Source organism: Tachysurus vachellii, chromosome 7, assembly GCF_030014155.1.
Source record: "Tachysurus vachellii isolate PV-2020 chromosome 7, HZAU_Pvac_v1, whole genome shotgun sequence".
Taxonomy (NCBI): Eukaryota; Metazoa; Chordata; class Actinopteri; order Siluriformes; family Bagridae; genus Tachysurus; species Tachysurus vachellii.
This window is the reverse complement of record NC_083466.1, coordinates 28,152,756-28,178,098: the sequence shown is the minus strand read 5'-3', so window position 1 is coordinate 28,178,098 and position 25,343 is coordinate 28,152,756. Positions and strand designations below refer to the sequence as shown.

Here is a 25,343-nt window from a genome sequence, read left to right as displayed (position 1 = left end):
AACCTGCTGTCATACTACACACCATGTAGAAAGTGGATCTAATGTATGGAAAAGTATACATGTAGTTCATCTAGTAGCATGTAGCATCTCTACCTATTGTCATATATAGAGAGACAGAGAGAGAGAGAGAGAGAGAGAGAGAGAGAGAGAGAGAGAGAGAGAGAGAAAGAGAGAGACAGAGAGAGAGAGAGAGAGAGAGAGAGAGAGGAACAGAAACAGAAACAGAAACAGAGAGAAAGAGAGAGCTGAGGGTCACTGGGGCTCGGCTCACTAAACACCTGACGGAAATAATCTACAATTGCCCTGTGACCTGGCTTTCCACTAAACACCATGTCACACACACACACGCACACACACACACACACAAACACACATGCATAGCGTGAGAATTATATATATATATATATATATACAGCAGACATATAAATACATACACATATATACACTGGGTATTTTAGTCATCTGACTGATGCTGTGATAAAACAGAGCTATAAAGAATTAACCTGAAGGTCGACCTACAGAGAGAGAGAGAGAGAGAGAGAGAGAGAGAGAGAGAGAGAGAGAGAGAGAGAGAGAGAGAGAGAGAGAGAGAGAGAGAGAGAGAGAGAGAGAGAGAGAGAGAGAGAGAGAGAGAGAGAGAGATCAGGTGTATGTTTTAGTGCTCTGAAACCAAACTAAAGAGACTAAAAAGACGAACCTCCTTGAAAGCTTTTCTCTGCAGCCAGGAATTTAATTCGTGGAGCGACTCCAGTTATTGATAGACAGCATCCATCATATTATTTAAACAATGATGTGTGGATATTTGCAGCAGCCTTTAAACTTTAGTACAAAGCGACTAAAGTGTAGCAGTAAAAGTGCAGGTAATTAACCTTTACCACGTTTTAAACTGCCACTACGATCCATAAAGCTGCTGTATATCTAATACGTATTAAAGCCCCACCCTAACAGTAATGAAGAATACAGTGAACGAGAGCGTAAATCCAATACGACCTGTTTTTTGTATTATTGTCACCCAGTTGCTTCACTGATTCAATCCTGCTACATGTCACTTTCTGGATTTAAATCATAACATATGTATTTCTGATATAATGCTTTATTATGCCATCCATCCATCCATTAAACGAACCGCACATCCTCACAAGGAACCTCAGGGGATCTGATCTTTTCTGATTTTATCTTCAAGTGCACCATCAAATGCAGTACCTTTGATAATTGCTGGATAAAAAAACAAAACAAAACAAAAAAAAAGACAGAACAGGACAGGACAGGACAGGACACCCTGTGATTGGCTGATAAAATGGACATTGAATCAATCTATCTTGGTTTAAAGCAACTTTCAATAAATAAATAAACAAATAAATAAATAAAAGCCTCCTGGATGGACTTTATTGATCGGACCTGAAATAAAGCACACACAGAAGCTTCTTGACTCTGAACTGATTCCTGTACCGCTGTCATTTCTGATAGTCATGGTTTTACGATAAGCACCACGTGCTTGGAGACACCACTGGTGCAAGTGAAATGTGATAATGATGTGACGCGTAAACAAACTTCTGGCCAAATTATTTAAACCATTTAAAAATAAAACCTTGATATGACCTCCTCTATACCCACTAAGCTGTGCTGCTTTACAGTGAGGTGAGTAAGAAGAGATAGTCAGTGGTCTCTCACCCATGAGGGCAGCTCGGTGGTTTCCAGTGCGCGCGCGGCTCCGCTCTTCTCCTCTTCCTCTTCCTCCATCTCTCGCTGCTGCTGCTGGAGAAACGCCAGAGCTCGGCTCAGCCTGGAGCTCTTACAGCCCGAGTTCTTTCTCCAGAAGAAGAAGATGGCGAGTCCGATCAGTAACCAGCTGACGCTGCACTCGAAGTAGCCGAGCGCGTAGACGGGAAAGATGAGCACGAAGGCTTTGGCGAAGCGCACCCAGGTCCGCGCCACGCGCCCGGCGGAGGACGAGGAAAAGGAGGAAGAGGAAGAACAGGAGGTCAGTGCGTCCTGCGAGCTCGGTGCCGTCGGGATTCGGGTCTGTCCGGGATGATGAGGTGGAGGAAGAGGAGGATCGGCGGAGTTGTTGTTCTGCGCCGCATCCTGCGCTCCCGGAGCTCCGTTTCCGCTCATTGCCTCCTTCCTCCTGCCTCAGCGCTCCGTTAGACTGCCCAAGTTTAACCGGAGTCTCTGTCGGTGCTGTCGGTCACTACACTCTGTACTTCCACCACGAGCTCACGTCAGTTCGTCCATTTTCCAATCGCAATCTCGTTCAGTGTTAAAGATCAGACAGAGAACACGAGTCGTGTTTCCTCGCCATTGTGTCGCGCGCCCCTGCACCCTGTGTGTGTGTGTGTGTGTGTGTGTGTGCGTGTGTGTGTGTGTGTGTGCTTCGTTATGACAGCAGCTGCTAAGACACACACACACACACACACACTCACACTCACTCACACTCAGAAGCTCCCCCTGGCGCTTACCTGCTGCAGGTAAACACACACAAACACACAAACTGTGTATAAAATGCGCAGTACAAGTAACTCCAGTTTAAAACTGACCTAAAATGTTAAACTTCCCTTAACGTTGTGGGATTTGTTTGTTTGTTTGTTTGTTTGTTTCAGTTGTGATAGAGACAAAACTACAGACATGTGACCTATGTACATTACTGGCATTTAGCAGATTGATTCCTTTATCCAGAGTGACTTACATTTTATAAAAATGAGCACTTGAGGGTTAAGGGCCTTGCTCAGGGGCCCCAACAGTGGCAGCTCTGGTGGACTTGAGATTTGAACTCATGACCTTCTGATCATTTACATTTCCCAGCATTGGGCAGACACTTACATTATCTCATCTTTATACAAATGAGGATTAAGGGCTTTGCTCAGGGGCCCAGCAGTGGCAGCTGTGGTGGAACTGGGATTTGAACTCATGACCTTCTGATCTATAATCCGACACCTTAAACACTGCTCCCACATGTTAATGATCTAATGTGGGCCACAACAAACATTTTAAATCATAGTAGATGAGTGTGTAGTAGACAGGGATTATTGTGCAGAAGCCACACCCATTTCTGTGATTTATACAGATATCACTTATAAATACTGAAGGGCATCGACCCTATAATTAATCAATTAATTAATTAAAAGATGAAATAAATACTAAATGAATAATGAATACAAACCTGCCTTTATTGCGGAAGTAAAGCTGATAAAAACTTAAAAATACTAAATAAATAAATAAATAAATAGATAAATAAATGACGTAAAGAGTAATAAATAAATAAAGATTTAATAATTTGTTTAATAAAAATGTACCAAAGGTTTGTATAATAAACAAAGTAATACTTTATTGTTAAATTACTTGTTAATAAAAAAATTAAAAAGATAAATACAGTTTATAATTTATAGAAATTTAATGTCGGTGATAATTAGCTGGTAAAATTAATTAATTTATTGAAAATGGTTTGGTTTTTATTTAGATTTCTCACTATCGATGATCAACTCGTCGGTCTGAGTCTCCATGGTGATTTCCGTGTTAGTGAAACACCTTTGTGCTCGATTTGTCGTCCTGTTGCTATGACGCAGTTACTATGGATTTCAGCTGAGCGCGCATGCGCGCTTGCTCTACAGAGGGGTGTCATGGCGGACAGTGATGTCAACACTAAGTAACAGGGCTTTAAACAGGAGTTAGGATCAGCGATGTACAGCGGAAAGGTGAGGATTTCACACGGAAACTCTTCAGAAAGTGTTGTATTGGAATAAAGACAAGTCATTAGTCATTACATTATTGTTTATTTATTTTACACATTAGCTGTACAGTTACAGATGAGTTAGTGATTATGAGCTGATGAGGATATTACAGACAATCATCATTTTTTTTCTCCTTTCTACTAAAGAAAATAACCAAAGAAGACACATGGAGACCTGATGATTTAATAAGGCACATACGGGTAAGTGTGTGTGTGTGTGTGTGTGTGTGTGTGTGTGTGTGTGTGTGTGTGTGTGTGTGTGTGTGTGTGAGTGAGTGAGTGAGTGAGTGAGGGAGTGTGTGTGTGTGTGAGAATGTGTGTGTGTGAGAGAGTGTGTGTGAATGTGTGTGTGTGAGAGAGTGTGTGTGAATGTGTGCGTGTGAATGTGTGTGTGTGAGAGAGTGTGTGTGAATGTGTGTGTGTGTGAGTGTGAGTGAGTGAGTGTGTGTGTGTGTGTGTGTGAGTGTGAGTGAGTGAGTGTGTGTGTGTGTGTGAATGTGTGTGTGTGTGAATGTGTGTGTGTGAGAGAGTGTGTGTGAATGTGTGTGTGAGAGAGTGTGTGTGAATGTGTGTGTGTGAGAATGTGTATGTGAATGTGTGTGTGAATGTGTGTGTGAGAGAGTGTGTGTGAATGTGTGTGTGTATGAATGTGTATGTGTGTGTGTGTGTGTGTGTGTGTGTGAATGTGTATGTGTATGTGTGTGTGTGTGTGAATGTGTATGTGTATGTGTGTGTGTGTGTGTGAGAATGTGTATGTGAATGAGTGTGTGTGTGAATGTGAATGTGTGTGTGTGTGAGAATGTGTATGTGAATGTGTGTGTGTGAATGTGAATGTGTGTGTGTGTGTGTGTGTGTGTGTGTGTGTGTGGGTGGGTGGGTAGGTGGGTGTTTGGTTAACACATTTGCTGCCCAAACCAAATGAGTTGTGAGACTTTGAGTCCATCAGGAAACACTGGATAGAATTAAACATCCTGATTAATTTACAGAGCCAAGAGGAGGAGAGCGGGAGGAGAGAGAGATCACACCGAGACCCAGAGAGAGAGAGGAGGAAGCACAGAGAGGAAAGTGCCAGGAGAGGAGAAGCGAGGGATGAACGAGATAAAGAGAGCAACAGAGTTCGAGGTGAAACCCAATACAGAGAAAGAGAGAAAGAGAGAGATGGAGAGAGGGAGAGAGAGAGGGTAAAGAGGAACAGGGAGAAAGAGAGAAATAAAGAGAGGGACAGGGAAAAACACAGAGAGAGAGATTTGGAGAGGGAGAGAGAGAGGGTTAAAGAGAGGGACAGGGGAAAAGATACAGAGAGGGAAAATAGGAACAAAGAGAAAGAGAGGGACAAGGAAAAAGACAGAGAGAGAGAAAAGAGGGACAGGGAAAAAGTCAGAGAAAAAGAAAAGAGGGACAGAGAAAAGGACAGAGAAAAACCGAGAGAGAAAGAGAGAGACAGAGCGAGGGAGGCAGTGAGAGATTTAGGGGAAGAGAGGGATAGGGAAAAAGACAGAGAGAGGGAGAGGAGGAGGGCAGAGCGAGAAAAGGAAAGAAGGAAAGAGAAGGATGTTAGTCTAGATGTGGAGGACAAGTCACGGGAGAGAGAGAAACACAGGAAAGAGAGGCACAGAGAGAGGGAGCATCGCCATGGAGGTCAAGAACAGGAAAGAGGACGGAGAGAGCATGAAAGACGAGAGACACACGGTCACAGACAGCACATGGGACAAGACGGAGGTGAGACTGTAAAACACCTTCATTTTAACTGAAAAAATGTAATGCCTCTTTCACTGACACACACAGAGGCCACGCCTCCTTCACTCAGACTGACACACACAGGCCACGCCTCCTTCACTCAGACTGACACACACAGGCCACGCCTCCTTCACTCAGACTGACACACACAGGCCACGCCTCCTTCACTCAGACTGACACACACAGAGACCACACCTCCTTCACTCAGACTGACACACACAGGCCACGCCTCCTTCACTCAGACTGACTCACACACAGGCCACACCTCCTTCACTCAGACTGACACACACAGAGGCCACGCCTCCTTCACTCAGACTGACACACACAGGCCACGCCTCCTTCACGCAGACCGACACACACAGGCCACGCCTCCTTCACTCAGACTGACACACACAGGCCACGCCTCCTTCACTCAGACTGACACACACAGAGACCACACCTCCTTCACTGACACTGACACACACAGAGGCCACGCCTCCTTCACTCAGACTGACACACACAGAGACCACACCTCCTTCACTGACACTGACACACACAGAGGCCACGCCTCCTTCACTCAGACTGACACACACAGGCCACGCCTCCTTCACTCAGACCGACACACACAGGCCATGCCTCCTTCACTGACACTGACACACACAGGCCACGCCTCCTTCACTCAGACTGACACACACAGGCCACGCCTCCTTCACTCAGACCGACACACACAGGCCACGCCTCCTTCACTCATACTGACACACAGGCCACGCCTCCTTCACTCAGACTGACACACACAGGCCATGCCTCCTTCACTCAGACTGACACACAGAGGCCACGCCTCCTTCACTCAGACTGACTCACACACAGGCCACACCTCCTTCACTCAGACTGACACACACAGGCCACGCCTCCTTCACTCAGACTGACACACACAGGCCACGCCTCCTTCACTCATACTGACACACACAGGCCATGCCTTCTTCACTCAGACTGACACACACAGGCCACGCCTTCTTTACTCAGACTGACACACACAGGCCACGCCTTCCCTCCTTTAATTTATTTGTCTTGTATTTCATTTCAGAGGACAGAAGAGAGCAGAGGAGAAGAGAGAAGGAACCGCATGTACGATTCAACCATGTAACTCCATCAAAACAAAATACTAATAATAATAATACTAATAATACTAATAATACTACTAATAAAATAATAATAAAATAATAATAATAATAAAAAAATAATAATAATAATAATAATAATAATAAACTCAGTGTTTGAACTGAACAGAACTCACACATGGAGTTTAAATACTGCTGTATCATTGTGCAGTGCGTCTAGTGCACCCAGAAGCAGATGTGTGTGTGTGTGTGTGTGTGTGTGTTTGCACTCATGTCACTGTCTGTTTTAGGAGGACAAAGTGATCGAGCAGAGACACAGGCGTCAGGACGGAGACGGAGTGAGGGAAAGAGAGGAGAGGAATAAACGAGACCAGAGGCACACTGACTCGAATCAGAGAGATAGAGAACATGAGAGTGCACAGAGGAAAACCCTGCAAGAGGTACACACACACACACACACACACACACACACACACACACACACACATGGATACACATGTTCACACGTGTCCGTGTACACGCAGGTTGAACGTGACGTGACGAAGGGCAGTCACCAAGGAGCAAAGGATTCTGGGAATGAAGATTACGAGGACGATTTCGAGGTGAGTGTAGAGTGTGTGCTGTTTGAGATGATGAGCTACACTCCATGGGTCATATCATCACATCTGTGTGTTTCTCTCTGTGTAACACTTATTGCTTTCAAACGGATTGGTGCCACAAGAAAATGGTGAGTTGTCGCACATCCTTCCATCCATCCATCCATCTATCCATCCGTCTATCCGTTGAATAATAATAATAATAATAATAATAATAATAATAATAATAATAATAATAATAAAAAGTCACGAGATACAGAAACATAACGCGTCTCTTATTCACTGGATTTACGGCCCTGAAAACTGAGTGGGGTTTTTCAGCTGTAGGGCTACAGAAGTTCTGCTGTACTGGATTTGTTTGTAGGCCATAATCTCCTTCTCTCTCTTCAGGACTATGAGGAAGACTTTGAAGAGTTTGATGAGGACAGACAAGAAGAAGAAGGGGAGGAGAAGGAGGAAGAAGAGGTGCGTGAAGATAAAAGTATGGAGGTCAGGAGAGAGCTGAGTCCACGCAGCAGACGGGAGGTGGAGGCCATCCAGAGAGCCATGGAGCAGGAGAACGAGTTGCTCAGCACTGCACACTCCATCTCCTCGACCCAGGAGTCTGAGATCTCCCCCAGAGGTAGCTGTGATCTCCAGATGTGTAAACCTCTACCTCATGATAAAAAAATACTCCTCCAATATGGTGTTCACATTTATATACTGTACTGTGTGTGTGTGTGTGTGTTCTCTTTCTTTTAGCGAGTGTTGACTCTGAGAGCCACTCAAGGAAAAGTAGAGCGTACGGCAAAGTCATCGACTTCTCAGCAGCGAGGCAGAGAGAGATAAACCAGCAAGCCTCAGATAAACAGAAGTGAGCGAGTGTGTGTATGAGCGAGTGTGTGTATGAGCGAGTGTGTGTATGAGCGAGTGTGTGTATGAGCGAGTGTGTGTATGAGCGAGTGTGTGTATGAGCGAGTGTGTGTATGAGCGAGTGTGTGTATGAGCGAGTGTGTGTATGAGCGAGTGTGTGTGTGTGTATGAGTGTGTGTATGAGTGTGTGTATGAGTGTGTGTATGAGTGTGTGTATGAGTGTGTGTATGAGTGTGTGTATGAGTGTGTGTATGAGTGTGTGTGTATGAGTGTGTGTGTATGAGTGTGTGTGTATGAGTGTGTGTGTATGAGTGTGAGCGTGTGTGTGTGTGTGAGCGTGTGTGTGTGTGTGAGCGTGTGTGTGTGTATGAGCGTGTGTGTGTATGAGCGTGTGTGTGTATATGAGTGTGTGTGTGAGTCAGTGTGCAAGACAGTGTGTGAGCGAGACTTTATATATATATGGAAATAAGTTCTAAACTAAAACACAGCTCATCAGGTCACTGAGATACCCTCGATACCTGACTGTGTTTCTGTGACGTAGGAAACGTAGCGTTGAGCTCCTGCGCCTGATCGATCTGGACTTTTCCGTCACCGAGTGTCTCCTGGATTTGCCTCCGGTCCGCGAGTACGACCTGTACATCAAGAGCTACGGCATGGCCAACACCAAGCAGGTCTATTCTACTTAACATGACACACTTTAACACAATAATTACACACAAGGAAATCGTGTTTCTCCTGACTTCTGTGTGTGTGTGTGTGTGTGTGTGTGTGTGCGTACGTGCGTCTGTGTGTGTAATTTGCATAATGGAGTCTGATTGGCTGCTGGATTTTATGATGTAATAATTCTTTCTCACTTTAAGTTTTTTTGTTATCATGTTATTTTTTCCATAATAAATGCTCCTTCTCATTATAAGTTTTATATAAAAATTCTTCTAAAAACTGTCTTCTCAGGCCTACGTGCAGTGCAATGAGGACAACATGGAGCGAGACACTCAGACAGACGAGACGGACATCACGGACATGTGGACACAACATCCTCCAGAGAGCAGCGTGGCGTGTGGAGGTGAGGAACGCAGCGTAACGGACAGACCTCTGATATAATGAGGTGTGTGAGTAAATAATGACCGACTGCTGGATGTTAAATGACCCACAGGCCCACAGGTTTCCCAGAATGCATCAGACGAGCCTGTGACCAGGACGACTGTGGACTCCAAGCGGCTCGCTGCCTTTCTCCGATCTGCCACACAGGTGGGATTTATTTTACTGCTTTCACTGAAAACACTGTTCTTCTCCCAGATCTGATGTGTGTGTGTGTGTGTGTGTGTGTGGCAGGTGATGGCAGTGTTGCTAGAGGAGAACATCACTGAAAGCAAAACTGAAAAACTTCAGTCCCAAACGCACACATACTCCTTCAGTGAGGGCTGTGTTCAGCTCAACACCAAACTTAACATTCTGCAAGGTAACAGAAACACACACATACACACACACACACACACTATACTGCCCTTTCTACAAGGTAATATCTATATACACACAAACTTACACACACACACACACACACACACAAACACACCAATCTAATCTTTCCACAACGTCTCACTCACCCACACATCGACCAAACAAATGTTCTTTTAGCATGACATTAAAAACCCTCTGTGTGTGTGTGTGTGTGTGTGTGTGTGTGTGTGTGTGTGTGTGTGTGTGTGTGTGTGTGCAGGTCGACAGGTGAAGTTGTTACACTTCTCCCAGACTCAGACTCACACCTTGCTCTCCGTTCACGCCCCGTGCTCCGGATCCAATGATGTCACACTCGACAGTAAGACGCTGATCTGTGTGTGGAACATCTGGGAGCCGTCCACACCACAGAGAATCCTCTTCTACGAAGCTGAGGTACACACACACACACACACACACACACACACACACACACACACACACACACACACACTAGAGCTGGTAAGAGTCTCCTTCCTGTGTCTCAGGTGCAGAGCTGCTGCTTCAGTCCGGGGAAGGCCACGTTGGTGTTTGCTGGGACAGACATTGGATCCGTGTTGGTGTGGGACCTGAGAGAACATTCTGGATCTCACTTACACATTAGAGTGTGTGAGGAGAAGTGGACACTGCGTCACCCAACATTCTCCACCGGTTAGAACTTACTGTTATAGAAGAATATTCAACAACACACAAAGACAGGAATAATATTCAGTGTTTCTGACTACTTGACTGTGTGTATGTATGTGTGTATGGTGTGTATGTGTGTGTGTATGTGTGTGTGTTTGTGTGTGTGTAGATGCTGTGCTCTCAGGGGTGGGGCACTTCTCTCCCGTAGTGTCTGTCGAGCCTGTCCTGGTCAACGTGGGGGCGGGACTTAGAGACCCACTGCTACCAGAGCAGGAAGGTAAACCTTAAATCAGAGAAAGTGAGGTTTAACCCAAACAGGAAGCTATGACCAAATTAGGAAAGTGTCATAATAATGTAACAACTAGAAACCATTTTTATATCAAAAGTCATCATACAGCGATGCTCCTGGTTGAATGAGCAAGCTAGTATTATGTAGCCTGATGCTAATGTTAACGCTGTGTATTTTGGAGCATCCTTTTAATTAAAGCAGTGTTTTCCTAGGAAGGGACACAGGAAGGGTTTTTAATTCAATTCAGTTTATTTGTGTAGCACTTAACAATTCACATTGTCTCAAAGCAGCTTTACAGAAGTATAAAACAGAAGAGAAAAATATAATAATAATAATAATAATAATAATAATAATAATAATAATAATAACAATAATTGAATACATTCCTTTAAAATTAATTTAAAACTACTAACTTTAAAAAAAATTAAATAATTAAAAAAAAATTAAAAAATTAAAAAAACAAAATATTTAGATTTAATTTGTTTTTATTTTTAAAATTTTTTAAAGTATGTTGTTTTAAAAAATTTTTAATTTTTTAAAAAATGTTTAATATAAAAGATATTTAATTTTTTTTTAAACTGAGTAGTTTTAAATAAATTTTGAAGGAATGTATATTAATTTATTATTATTATTATTATTATTATTATTATTATTATTATTATTATTATTATTATTATTATAAATTAATACATTCCTTTAAAATTTATTTAAAATTACTCACGCAAAATTTTGAAAAATTAAAAATAAAATTAAATACTATTTATTTCTATCTGTCCCTAATGATCAAGCCTGAGGTGACTGTGTTGAGGAAAATCTCCCTGAGATGATATGAGGAAGAAACATTGAGAGGAACCAGACTCAAAAGTGAACCTCATATTCATTTGGGTGCAGCCGAGAGCTCCTGAGGACCTAATGTGTCACCACAGACCCAACACTAATTCCTTCCTGTCAATGTCTTCAAATGATCGCTGATAAAAATGCAGTCATGACAGTTTCCAGGCGGCTCCATCCACAGCAAACCCATGAGTCACTGCTGACCATCAGATCAATCCCTCAGCCCAGTCAATCAACCAGGTGACCACCAGGAGACAAGATTCCAACCAGGGGTAGAAAGTCAGGACTGATGAAGTAGCGCCGTAAGAAGAGACGATCAGACTAGGAACTCAGAACACTGGGAGCTCTGGAGTGGCATATATGAGAGAGACAGGGAGAGACAGGGAGAGACAGAGAGAGACAGAGAGACAGAGACAGAGAGAAGAAAATTGTTAGGTATGATCGTAATCAGGTGATGGACAATATACATCGTGCAAAGTGCAGACAGGGACTCCGGCAAGACTCTTAAGACACTTCCTTTATGTTGTAAATTCCAGAGTCACTGGGTCTGTCGTTCCAGTTGGGGTCACTGGATGAAACTGGACTCCTGAATCTTTGGGTAAGTCAGTTATTAAAATTATTATTGCTGTTGTTTTATAATTTTTTTAATTATTTTTTTTCATACAATTTGGTAGTCTAGCTTCTAGCTTGTGTCTGTATTTTCCTGTTGCCTAGCAACACTCTTATACAGGTTCAACTCTCTTATACAGGTTGTAGTTGAGCTGCCTAAAGCTGATTATTCTGGATCCCAAACAGATCTGGGTAAGTTTGACAATGTCCTCACTTCTCTGTCCTCACTGTCCTTCCTCTCCTCTGTCCTTGTCCTCACTGTGTCCTTCCTCTCCTCTGTCCTCGTCCTCACTGTGCCCTTCCTTGCCTATGTCCTCGTCCTCACTGTCTCCTTCCTCTCCTCTGTCCTTGTCCTCACTGTGTCCTTCCTCTCCTCTGTCCTTGTCCTCACTGTGCCCTTCCTTGCCTATGTCCTCATCCTCACTGTCTCCTTCCTCTCCTCTGTCCTTGTCCTCACTGTGTCCTTCCTCTCCTCTGTCCTCGTCCTCACTGTGCCCTTCCTTGCCTATATATCCTCATCCTCACTGTCTCCTTCTTCTTCTCTGTCCTCACTGTCTCCTTCCTCTCCTCTGTCCTTGTCCTCACTGTGTCCTTCCTCTCCTCACACCTTCTCAGGTCTGCATCCAGGTGGTAAGGTGAAGCTTCTTCACAGTTCCTCTCTACAGACCACCCCTGGGGTGGACAAGAGGATCTTGGGGGTCACGTCTCACCTGAGCTTCATCCTGAAATTTCTTCCTTCAGACTCTAACCACTACTTCATTGGCAGTAACATGGTGAGCGGAGAATGGTGACAAGTCGATAAATAGATGAGTGTCAAACTTATAAAGGTGTGTGTTTGGGTAAAAAAAGAGATGGTAAAGTGTGCGTGTGTGCGCCTGTGTGCGCGTGTGTGTGTGTGTTTTACCGTAGGGTTTGGTGAGACACGGTACCAGACATGGACTCCGAGCTGTCCCAAAGCTCTACAGGCCTAAATGTAGGGAGAGACCAGCAGAAGTCACGGCGCTAGATTTCTGCCCTGCTGGAGAACCTTTCTTTCTAGTGAGGATTACTGTGTGTGTGTGTGTGTGTGTGTGTGTGTGTGTGTTGGACTAGGTACAAAAACATGAGATGTAAATGACTTATAGTAACCAGTGTGTGTGTGTGTGTGTGTGTGTGTGTGTGTGTTGGACTAGGTACAAAAACATGAGATGTAAATGACCCATAGTAACCAGTGTGTGTGTGTGTGTGTTGGACTAGGTACAAAAACATGAGATGTAAATGACCCATAGTAACCAGTGTGTGTGTGTGTGTGTGTGTGTTAGACTAGGTACAAAAACATGAGATGTAAATGACCCATAGTAACCTGTGTCTGTATGTGTCTGTATGTGTGTGTATGTGTGTATGTGTGTGTGTGTTGCAGGTGGGCTGCAGTGATGGTTCAGTGCGTCTCCATACGTTGGCATGTGATGAGGCGGTGTGTGAGTGGACCGTGGGTTCGGGTCACAGTTCTGTTCAGTGTGTGCAGTTTTCCCCGACGCGACGCTCCGTGTTCTGCGCTCTGGACTCTGCATCTGTCCTGCACATCTGGGATCTGACACAGAGAGACGAGTCTCCACTCATCACCCAAGACCTCCACACTGACCCGTACTGACCATAACTCAAATACTACACAACACCTTTCCTGTCACCATAGCAACCAGAGAGTTAAACAGAAGTATTAGATAACACAGTATTACAGGATTAATATTATTCTAACGCTAGCCTAATGTTTTGGTGTGTTTTTTGTGTACAGAGTCTCAGCCATGGCTGTGTTCGGTGACACCACCAAGCAGAACCCGTACTCTGGCGTCGCTCTGGCTAAACACTCAGGCAGGCTGGAGATCCACTTCCTGCTTCCCTTGCTCGCAATTCCTCAAGCTATGGACGCAGAGAAACTCCACTCACTGACCCGAGAGACACTCTGAACTCACACACACACACACACACACAAACAAAAACACTAGCAGCTTGTGTTCATTTATGTTATTCTTAATTTACTCTAAGTTTATCCAGCTATTTAAATGACTGTGGTAGTAAATCAAAAGTATTTTTTTTTCTTATCTTAAAAACGAACACTTTTATACCTCAGAGGTAAAAGACAGTGTACTTTTTCACGGTTTTCACTGCATTTCTCCAGGTCCAGTAGCATTTCGTCATGTAAAGGCTGTTTCTATTTTTGTATTAAATGTTTTATTAACATTGTATTTTATCACATGATTTTTAATCTGATAATGGTTTATATATTTATATATAAAAGGGGACACTGTAATACTCCAGCATTTATTCAGTATTAACTCTATCTCTAACTCTATTAAGTTAAGAAAACAAAAAAATCATGTCATGTTATAGAGATATTGCAAAGAATTAAACATCTAGTAGTCAATATGAATGGAATCGAGTCACTGATTCGAATCATAATGAATCAGTGGTGAATCAGAATATTTTTTGTTTTGAAAGAGATATTCACACACACACACACACACACCTACACAAGCTGAAGGGTTTAGAGCAGATGAAATAAAGCAATAACACACACACACACATACACACACACCTACACAAGCTGAAGGGTTTAGAGCAGATGAAATAAAGCAATAACCCCAGCAGGGGGAGCTATTTCCAGACATATCGTACACTCCATGGATGACGAGCAATAATAATTGTAAAGTGCAAAGATTAACGCTTTGATGAACAATGAGGAGCTTTCAGTAAACCACGCCCCTTTCTGTGCGTCTCTGTATCATAACAACGAGGACGGAGTCGGACGAGGTCGTAAAAACTGGTCGGATCGGATTAAATTGACTGTACATGACTGTAGCCATGGAAACGAAGAGCGTGTGATGTGTTTAGACAGAGATTTAAACTCCGAGTGAAGTTTAACAGCATGGAGAATACACACGGATAAAATCTTTTTACTTTCATTTATTCACCTGTTAGCAGATTGGAGAAGGTGAGATGGTGTCAATTAACCAACTTCAGACAGACAGACAGACAGATAGACAGACAGACAGACAGACAGACAGAAGGTTAGACAGACAGACAGAAGTTCAGAGAGGCAGACAGAAGGTTAGACAGACAGACAAAAGGTTGGAGAGGCAGACAGAAGGTTAGATAGACAGACAGAATGTTAGACAGACAGACAGAAGGCTAGATAGACAGACAGAATGTTAGACAGACAGAAGGTTAGAGAGGCAGACAGAAGGTTAGACAGACAGACAGAAGGTTAGACGGACAAACGGAAGGTTAAACAGACAGACAAGGTTAGACAGACAGATGGAAGGTTAGACAGACAGACAGAAGGTTAGACAGACAGACAGAAGGTTAGACAGACAGATGGAAGGTTAGAGAGACATACAGAAGGTTAGACAGACAGACAGATGTTCAGAGAGGCAGACAGAAGGTTAGACAGACAGAAGGTTAGACAGAGAGACAGAAGGTTAGACAGACAGAAGGTTAGACAGACAGACAGAAGGTTAGACAGACAGACAGAAGTTCAGAGAGGCAGACAGAAGGTTAGACAGACAGACAAAAAGTTGGAGAGGCAGACAGAAGGTTAGATAGACAGACAGAATGTTAGACAGACAGACAGAAGGCTAGATAGACAGACAGAATGTTAGACAGACAGAAGGTTAGAGAGGCAGACAGAAGGTTAGACAGACAGACAGAAGGTTAGACGGACAAACGGAAGGTTAGACAGACAGACAGAAGGTTAGACAGACAGATGGAAGGTTAGACAGACAGACAGAAGGTTAGACAGACAGACAGAAGGTTAGACAGACAGAAGGTTAGACAGACAGATGGAAGGTTAGAGAGACATACAGAAGGTTAGACAGACAGACAGATGTTCAGAGAGGCAGACAGAAGGTTAGACAGACAGAAGGTTAGACAGAGAGACAGAAGGTTAGACAGACAGAAGGTTAGACAGAGAGACAGAAGGTTAGACAGACAGACAGAAGTTCAGAGAGGCAGACAGAAGGTTAGACAGACAGACAAAAGGTTGGAGAGGCAGACAGAAGGCTAGATAGACAGACAGAAGGTTAGACAGACAGACAGAAGGTTAGACAGACAGATGGAAGGTTAGACAGACAGACAGAAGGTTAGACAGACAGACAGAAGGTTAGACAGACAGAAGGTTAGACAGACAGATGGAAGGTTAGAGAGACATACAGAAGGTTAGACAGACAGACAGATGTTCAGAGAGGCAGACAGAAGGTTAGACAGACAGAAGGTTAGTCAGGCAGACAGAAGGTTAGAGAGGCAGACAGAAGTTTAGACAGACAGAAGGTTAGATAGACAGACAGAAGGTTGGACAGACAGAAAGAAGGTTAGAGAGGCAGACAAAAGGTTAGACAGACAGAAAGAAGGTTAGAGAGGCAGACAGAAGGTTAGATAGACAGACAGAAGGTTGGACAGACAGACAGAAGTTCAGAGAGGCAGACAGAAGGTTAGACAGACAGAAGGTTAGTCAGGCAGACAGAAGGTTAGAGAGGCAGACAGAAGGTTAGACAGACAGAAAGAAGGTTAGAGAGGCAGACAGAAGGTTAGATAGACAGACAGAAGGTTGAACAGACAGACAGAAGTTCAGAGAGACAGACAGAAGGTAAGATAGACAGACAGAAGGTTGGACAGACAGACAGAAGTTCAGAGAGGCAGACAAAAGGTTGGACAGACAGACAAAAGGTTGGAGAGGCAGACAGAAGGTTAATGAGGCAGACAGAAGGTTAGTGAGGCAGACAGAAGGTTGGACAGACAGACAGAAGGTTAGAGAGGCAGACAAAAGGTTGGACAGACAGACAAAAGGTTGGAGAGGCAGACAGAAGGTTAGTGAGGCAGACAGAAGGTTGGACAGACAGATGTTTGTAAAACAGTTTCCTCCTCTCAGATGGTGCACTCACACATCAGTCCCCACATCCTCACCCACGGCCTGCAGCACGTCTCCCACATCCACTGTGAAGAGGAAGTGACTTTTATGTCATGTGGTGTAGAAGAAGACGGCTTCTTGAGTCTCCACCGGGGTGGGCGTGTCAGGTTCTACACTGCAGACGGGTACCTGAGAGAACCTTTCGCCCGCTCCACTGTGCCCTATGAAGGCGTCTCCTTCACCCAGATCGCGGGCAGGCTGGTGGGGTGGGGACCTGGTGAGACCCTGACGCTGCTGGACATGGAGTTAACACCACTTAGTCACGCACATGAGACCCTCAACATCAGAGTGTGTCAGGTGTGTGTGACTGACGTGATACACCACAGTAGCTTTCAGATTGTTAAGAGATGTATAAAGTATCTATCTCTATCTCTCTCTCTCTCTCTTTAGGTGTTAGAGGGCTCTCGGGAGCTGGTCACTGCTGGGGCCGGGAACGTGTGTGTGTGGAGTCTGAGTCACATGGTGTGTCGTGTGCGAGTGGTGGATGGCTTTGAGAGGAACTGTGTGTTCACACAGCTGGCTCTGGTTCCTGCTGCAGCTCAGAAAGCTCCTCTAGCTCTGGCTGTGTGTGGGAGATCAGTGACTGTTGTGGATCTGAGGGAGGGATGTGTACTAGAGCACAAAACCAAACTCCATCAACGGTATGCGTGTATGTGTGTGCATGTTGTGACCGTACACTTCATATTGAAGAGTACACTGTATTGTGTTTTGTCTCTGTGTTCAGTGAGATCACAGCATTGGTGTACTGCCCCCTGCAGGATGTCGTGGTCACTGCATCCAAAGATGCAAGCATGCGGGTGTGGGGGTCAGAATGGGAGCTGCTCATGTCATTTTGTGGTCACACAGGTGTGTGAGAACAACACTGAGGATGACTGCAGGAGTCTCATACTGTCCTACAGTCACTCATGTGTTGCTGTCAAGTAAATTCATGCAGAGATACAAACCATGAAATAAATACGAATCACATTGTGTGTGTTTATGTTTCTAGCTGCGGTCACGTCCCTGCTGTTGTGTCCTATGTCTGGTCTACTGCTTTCCTCCTCCCTTGACTCAACACTGCGCTACTGGAATCTACAGACAGGTGACCAGGTGAAGACTGTGACTCCGCCCACTGGTTCTGCTCCACCCCTTTCAGTGGGTGGTCCCAGCTCCACATCCACCTTCTTCTCTTTTTCCAAAGCTGGCATCGATTTCTGGACCTTCAACAGCCTCTACGAGCTACACTGCAAGCTCAGTGGAGACTCAGCCCTCAGAGTCTGTCAAATTCTAGCCAAACCCTCTGGCCCAAACTACCCTGTTCGTACAGTGTGTGTCCGTGGTGACAGTGATGTCATGCTCATGGCTGCAGGGACAGGGGCAGTGTTAACGGTGTTCCAGCCTGAAGGGAAAGTCAGGTGTGCTGATTACTGCCTTTACAAAGAAATGTTGATGGTACTGACTGATGAAGGGGCGGTGATCAAAGCCAGCACACTGACCAATCCAGTGACTCAGCTCGAAACGTGGACCAATGGGGAAAGTGGGTGGGGTGACGCATGCTGCATGGCATTGTATAGTCACATAGCTGATGAAGAAACAGCGCTGGAGGAGTGGATGGAACTGCAGCAGGAGAGAGGAGAGAAACCAAGGGCTAGAAAACAGCTGGATCAGGGCAAGAACAGGTGTGTGTGTGTGATTTTTGAAGGGCTTATTTCACCTCAAGTTGGTTTTGTTCTCTCTTACAAAGTGTGTGTGTGTTTCAGGTTTCTGGTCATGCTTGGTCTTCATACTGGGCATGTCAGTGTGTTGCAGATGCATTCCGGGCATGTTCAATACAAAGTCTCTGCCCATAATGGGCAAAACATCACCAGCATACAGGCTTACCCGGACTCCAACTGCCTTCTTACTGCCGGTACACACACACACACACACACACACACTTTTATTCAACATTGTGTGTGTTTTAGTACACTACACTAGGGGCAAACTTTATTTGATCATTTTGAGGAAGATTGTGTAATAACAATAGAGTTTGTAAGTCTATGTTGGAGATATTGATGGTGGTGATGGTGATGAAGGTGATCATGGTGACTACGATGGCGATGATGACAATGATTGCGATAATGATGATCTTGATGATGGTGATGATGACAACGACAATGATGATGATGATGATGATGATCATGATAATGATGATCATGAGGATGATGATGATGATTATGTTGATGATGATGATTATGATGATGATGATGATGGTGATCATGATGATGATGATGATGATGATGATCATGATTATGTTGATGATGATGATGATGGTGATTATGATTATGATGATAATGGTAATGACGAGGAAGGCTTGTGTCCTTCCTGTAGGTGAAGATAACTCTGTGCTGCTGTGGAGAGTGTTTCCGTACACAGAGGATTGTTTGAGTGTGCAGACGAGTGTGTTTTGTGCTTACACTCCAGTGTGTGTGTCGCTGCTCGACTCCCTGCTGGCCATCGGCATTCAACAGCAGCACAGTGCCACCTACACCCTGGTGCAGATCGACCTGCACACACACACACGCTGTGACCATCCACCTGAACATGACCACTGCAGTGCGATTACAGGTACCCACACATATACACACACGTATACACACATATATACTGTATACACACACACTGTGACCAACCACCTGAACATGACCACTGTAGTGCAATCACAGGTATACACACACACACACACACACACACACACATATACACACACATAGACACACACATTGTAACTTCTGCAATTGCTTATAAAGCCAAACAATTAGGACTGTGTGTGTGTGTGTGTGTGTGTGTGTGTGTGTGTGTGCAGGCCTGTGTGCGTGTCCAAATCTGCGCGTGTTTGCATCGTGTAGTCAGGATGGTACACTGCGCCTCTGGGATGAGGAGAACCGCCTGCTCAGGTCAGAACTGGCGTGTGTGTGTTTGTGTGGGTATGTGTGTGTGTGGGTGTGTGTTAGACTCATATACGTAATGTGTGTGTGTTCCAGGACTCTGGAGCTGAACGTGGATCCGGAGTGTGTGCAGTTCAGTGGACGAGGTGGAGAGCTGCTGCTGGGAATCAGAGGAGATGTTTACAGAATCCACTGTACACACCTGCTGCCTCCTGAGTTCCAGACACAGGTAACACACACAGATACACACACACACACACACACACTCAAACACACACACCTCAAATGAAGATCTCTCTCTCTCTCACTGTAGCTGCTGTTTAATGAGGATCTGTATGAACTGGTTCCTGATCAGCCTATCGCATGCACCATTAGCAAGTCTTGTGAAAAGCGGTACACAAACACACACACACACACACACACACACACACACACACACACACACAGGACAGATTTCAATTCTATCTTTATTCTGTATATATGAGTTGAAGAGACATAAAGATAAAGAACAATATTGTTGTGTGGATGTTGGAGAGCACACACACATACACACATACACACACATACTTATGCAAATCTTTATTTAAACAGCGAGGCTGAAGAAGAATATTCAGAGAAACAGGACCAAACGAAAGACCCAGTGAGTCTGTGCTGTGTGTGTGTATATCTGTGTGTAAGTGTGTGTGCAGTCCAGCTGTTTGTCTGTTTGTTTCTGTTTCTGTGTCTATTTACAGCAGAGTTATTGTGTGTATGCATTTAATCTCAACTGTGTGTGTGTGTGTGTGTGTGTGTGTGTGTGTGTGTGTGTGTGTGTGTGTGTGTGTGTGTGTGTGTGTGTGAGGTCCTGGAGTGTCTAATGGAGCGAAATCGGGACCTTTGTTCTCTTCAGAACGGAAACACACACAGCAGAAGGAAACCGAGGAGCACTACACACTCCAGGAGAGAGGCTTTTAACCGCTATATCCAACTCCTATATACACCACCACTACAGATTAGTGTAACACACACACACAACCTCTGTAGAATCACATCATCCTACACACAACATACTATATACATTTAATCTATGCATTAATATAAAATGTCATATAAAGTCTCAGACTATACCATGGTGTGTTTTGTGTAGATCCCTGATGAAGATCCGTTCGACCTGCACGCTTCTCTTTTCCCTCCGAAACCCCCCGAACTGCGACCTTTGACCCCTCCAACACTGCGAGAAGGCTTCTTCCCAAACTGGAGCTTAGCTAAGAAACCTGACTCAACACACATCACGCAGGTTACACACATTACACTGAGCACATGGATAGAACATACAGTGATACTGAATCCTGGATCCTGATTGGTCAGACGGGTTTACATTAACACGTTCTTTCTGATACGTTATGGTTTCTATAGCAACAGTGCATTCACAAACATCTACAGTTTCAGCGCTGTGGCTTTAAGTTTTCTGACATGTTCAGGACAGAAGAATTTTCTCTTCTTTGTGGTTTCTATGGCAACCTCTTGGTTTTTTTTTTTCGGCCTTATGAACATTAAGATGGAGAATAAAGAGCACCTGCTGAGGGAACGAGTGTTTATAGCTGCTATAACGTAAGCGAGAACAGGAACAGGAAGTTGACTTACAGAACGTGAAATGTAACTATAAAAGGATAAAAAATATGACGTGTGATGTTGAGAGCTTTATTTAGTATCATCTTTATTTCTATATTTGTACTGGTGGAATCTTTGCACCGACGGAGCAGGAAGGCGTCCCGTCTCGCCCCGCTACAGCCTCGCTCGGCTTCGTCCCGAACTCGGTGCTGGTAAGTCAGATCTGGCCTGAGGACGTGCTGGAGAACGCCGTTCCCTCAAGACCATGGACACTCCGGGAACAACACACACATGACACCGAGCAGGAGGAGGAGGTGAGTGACGATAACAGACCAGCTGTCCAGTGACACAGGCTAGAAGTGACAAACTATCATTCTCTTTTTATATGAATGATAAAAAAAAATACAGAAAACATTACAGATTTTAATTCATTTATTTAGTTATTTATTATAATTTTTTTTTACAAAATTACACAGCAGTAAAAAATAATGTAAAACTAAGAATAACGAAATGAACAAATAAGACAAGTCTCTCTATATTTTATCTGATTAATTATATGTTATTAATATAACGCTTGTAACAATAGAAAATGTTTTGACTTTATAGAAACATGGACATATTTTTTTCTTTAAAGTGTTTGGGTTTTTGTTTGTGTTTGTTTATGTGTTTGTGTGTCTTTTTATGTTTGTTTATGTGTTTGTTTATGTGAATGTGTGTTTGTTTATGTTTTTGTGTATTGTGTGTGTGTGTATTGTGTGTGTGTGTGTGCGTGTTGGGGACAGAGGAAAGCGGATCATGTGCTGTGTTTGGATGAGGATGAAGATGACGACTTTAACATGAACTCAGTCTTACATCTCATAGAAACCTCACCCGAACCTGAAAGCCCAACCCCGCCCCCTCATGTGACTCCGCCCCCTGAGAGTCAATCAACAGAGAAACCAAAATACACTTTGAAGGTGTTAAACACTGTGTGTGTGTGTGTGTGTGTAATTATATTTCCTGTAATGTTAAGCTTTTAACTGTGATTAATTCTTTTTTAATCATCTTTATACAGCCACTTAAGCCCCTCCCACCTATTAAAACACTACCTCCACCTCCCACGCCCACTGCCCCACCCACACTGGCCCCACCCCCTCCCATACACACGCCTACACCAGTGCTACCCGACTTTCTGAACCAGTTCCTGCAGGAGGAGTGGTTTCATAGCTTGTACCCCGAGCCAGGGGTGAGTCACATTTCATACACACACACACTTCACTCAACACTCAACACTCAAATCATACACAAACACGAGACACACTCATGCACAAAATACACTCATATACATACAACATACACACACACTTCACTCAACACTCAAACACAGCATACACATACACAGACTCGTGCACAAAAACACACACATACCTACACACTATTCACACAGAAAAACACTCGTACAAACACAACACACAAACACATGGAAAATCTGTTAAGTTGTGGTTTAAGATTTATAACTTGCTCATAAAGGTAAAGGTTTTGCACACACACGCACACACACACACACACACGTGCGCACACACACACACACACAGTTAATAAGATTTCTTTACTCATTATTGTACATGTGTTCAGTCAGATAGTGACTCAGGTAAACATATAACATCTATTTGTGTGTGTGTGTGTGTGTGTGTGTGTGTGTGTGTGTGTGTAGTGTATTCCCGAGTCCCTGAGCCTGGCTGAGTTCTGTGCTCAGTTGCTGGACTTCCTGAAGCGCTGTATTATGGATCAGAAACTGTGTGTCCTCAAAGCCATCATCACACTGTACACACACAACTCACTCAACAAACACACCATCACACTCAGCCTGCTAGATTCACTGCACACCTGCCTGCACAAAGACATGGTAATCTTACACACACACACACACACACACACACACACACACAGAATTATATTTAAAAATATCACATTATCAATGATTACACTCTTTTTAAAAACCTTTTTTTATATGTGTGTGTGTGTGTGTGTGTGTGTGTGTAGTCAGATACGGAGCAACGCTTTGTGATAGAGTTGCTGAATTTCTTGGTGTTTGTGAATCCGTACAGCTATGACATCACAGTGGAGATACTCCTTCTGCTAGCAGATAGAGAGCTGAGATTACAGTAAGTCACTCACACACACACTCACTCACTCGTATACACTCACGCTCTCACACACACTCTTACACACACAGTCTCACACTCACTCACTCTCTCGTATACACTCACACTCTCACACACACTCTTACACACACAGTCTCACACACACTCTCACACACTTCACTCAACACTCAAACACAAATACAAGACACACACACATACACACACACACACACACTCAGCACAATAAACATAAAAAATAAACGATCCTAATTTCTCCAGACAATCTCTATGTCTCTGATGTTCGTTTCCTGTCCGGTGTAGAGGTGTAGCAGTGTGTATGCTGCAGGCTCTGGGAGTGGATGACGCTCAGCAGTGGCTTCATCCTCAGCTGGAGTCCTGGGGGTGTGAGGCACAAAAACACACCGAGCCGCTGAGACGTCTCCGAGAACTCGCACGCCACTGGCTCGATAGCTGGACGGCAAAATACAAAGTGAGGACAAGAACGACATCTCACAGTACTAGGATACTGAGAGTGAGCATCCAGCAGTGGTGTCTAATTTGTGTGTGTGTGTTTTCTTTTAGATATTTAAGAGTTCTGGAAAAAAGAGTGCGCTCTCCTCTCTGGTCTCACCCTCAGATGTTCTGCGTTATTTCTGCTGGGTGCAAAAAGAGGCTAAGGATAAACCACCAAGTGAATCAGAGGGCAGAAAAGATACTGTTGTGCAGGAAACACACCCATACAGGTAAACACACACACACACTCACATACACACACTCAGATATGCAGTATATACATATATACCCACACACACCCATACAGGTAAAAACACACACACACACACACACTCAGATATGCAGTATATACAAATATACCCACACAAACCCATGCAGGTACACACACAAACACACACACACACACACAGGGGTATACAGTATATACATATATACCCACACACACCCATGCAGGTGTATATACAGTATACACATAAAAGTATACATACAGGTATGTATGTATATATATATATATACACACACACACACACACACACAGGTAGAAACACATGCAATAAATACATTTACACACACACAAAGGTGTATACAGTATACTGTATACACACACAACCATACATTTTGTGCCAAATCTGACTGTTACACAGCGCTGACACTGTGTACTCCTTCCACATATATCACTATTGTAGGATTTGTTTTACTGACCTTACATTCAATCCCATGTTTCCAGGTGGAAGGCGGTACATCGTCTGGGTGAGACGAACAGTATGACGCGTGTACGTGAACCTCAAGGTGAGCTTGTGTTGGGACTCACACTTTTATTGCTCATATTATTTAAATATATCCAGTAGCTTTGTAAAGAGGTATGAAACACTTTTGATTATAAGAAAATCATCAACTCTCACTGTGGTAAAAGATTTTTTTCTTGTAAGAGACAAACTTTACATCTCTAATGCTGCTGTCTGAAGGAAACACACACACACACACACACACACACACACACACGTTAATCATGACTTTTCTCCCTTCAGGATTGTGGCTGCCTCCACTGATATCCAGGCCTCCGCTGTCAGGTTTCACACGGCTGCTGTGTCTCCCTCTGCCTCGAGTCACCGCCTCTTCATTCCCCTTCTCTCTGGAGGCTCGCTGTCTCAAAGAGATGCCGCCGCATCGCTACTTCCTGCTGGAGCGATCCTACGTCCAGTTCTACAGATAACACTCACACCTTTTCGTTTTCAGTTTCTCCAAAGAGCCGATTTCAGAGTCGAAATAAAGACGAAGAGGATTAATGATGAGGGAGACGTTTGTGAGTGTTCAAATAAAATTAACAGGAGTCTAGTGTACTTAGTGTTTGTATGTAGTAAAATGTAGTACAGGTCTCATCATACAAATACCTTGGTGTCTTTTTTGATG

At 44.0% G+C, this 25,343-nt stretch overlaps 3 protein-coding genes across 4 annotated transcripts in view; 2 read left to right on the top strand and 1 right to left on the bottom strand.

Moving 5' to 3' along the window:
• Window positions 1–2,320, bottom strand: part of esyt2b (extended synaptotagmin-like protein 2b) — a 42,270-nt gene extending 39,950 nt beyond the window's left edge. Inside the window, exon 1 of the mRNA XM_060875296.1 lies at window positions 1,672–2,320. Coding sequence (XP_060731279.1) covers window positions 1,672–2,115 — 444 coding nt within the window. The 5' untranslated portion in view covers window positions 2,116–2,320. The remainder of the gene's footprint in view (window positions 1–1,671) is intronic.
• A 1,256-nt stretch (window positions 2,321–3,576) lies between these two features.
• Window positions 3,577–14,082, top strand: dync2i1 (dynein 2 intermediate chain 1). Of its 2 annotated transcripts, none has more exons than XM_060875293.1 (21): window positions 3,577–3,692; window positions 3,875–3,928; window positions 4,714–5,446; window positions 6,528–6,568; window positions 6,852–7,001; window positions 7,086–7,163; window positions 7,548–7,779; window positions 7,899–8,010; window positions 8,551–8,680; window positions 8,961–9,072; window positions 9,163–9,257; window positions 9,342–9,468; window positions 9,727–9,899; window positions 9,992–10,154; window positions 10,300–10,407; window positions 11,790–11,851; window positions 12,003–12,054; window positions 12,478–12,635; window positions 12,772–12,900; window positions 13,262–13,485; window positions 13,634–14,082. In XM_060875293.1, the coding sequence occupies exons 1-21, from the start codon at window positions 3,678–3,680 to the stop codon at window positions 13,803–13,805; spliced, it is 3,120 nt and encodes a 1,039-aa protein (XP_060731276.1). In that variant the 5' UTR covers window positions 3,577–3,677; the 3' UTR covers window positions 13,806–14,082. The 2 variants fall into 2 exon arrangements, with proteins under 2 accessions (XP_060731276.1, XP_060731275.1); XM_060875292.1 differs by having other exon boundaries at window positions 6,528–6,583.
• Window positions 14,083–14,479: 397 nt separating this feature from the next.
• wdr97 (WD repeat domain 97) lies at window positions 14,480–24,167 on the top strand. The gene is made up of 20 exons (XM_060875517.1): window positions 14,480–14,830; window positions 16,763–17,098; window positions 17,192–17,442; window positions 17,526–17,647; window positions 17,790–18,459; window positions 18,541–18,689; window positions 19,244–19,387; window positions 19,626–19,716; window positions 19,804–19,936; window positions 20,021–20,100; window positions 20,299–20,347; window positions 20,549–20,704; window positions 20,834–20,983; window positions 21,450–21,611; window positions 22,080–22,253; window positions 22,352–22,522; window positions 22,991–23,182; window positions 23,320–23,441; window positions 23,742–23,910; window positions 24,003–24,167. Exons 2-20 carry the CDS (start codon window positions 16,763–16,765, stop codon window positions 24,165–24,167), a joined length of 3,486 nt encoding a protein of 1,161 aa, XP_060731500.1. The 5' UTR covers window positions 14,480–14,830.
• The last annotated feature ends 1,176 nt before the right edge of the window (window positions 24,168–25,343 follow it).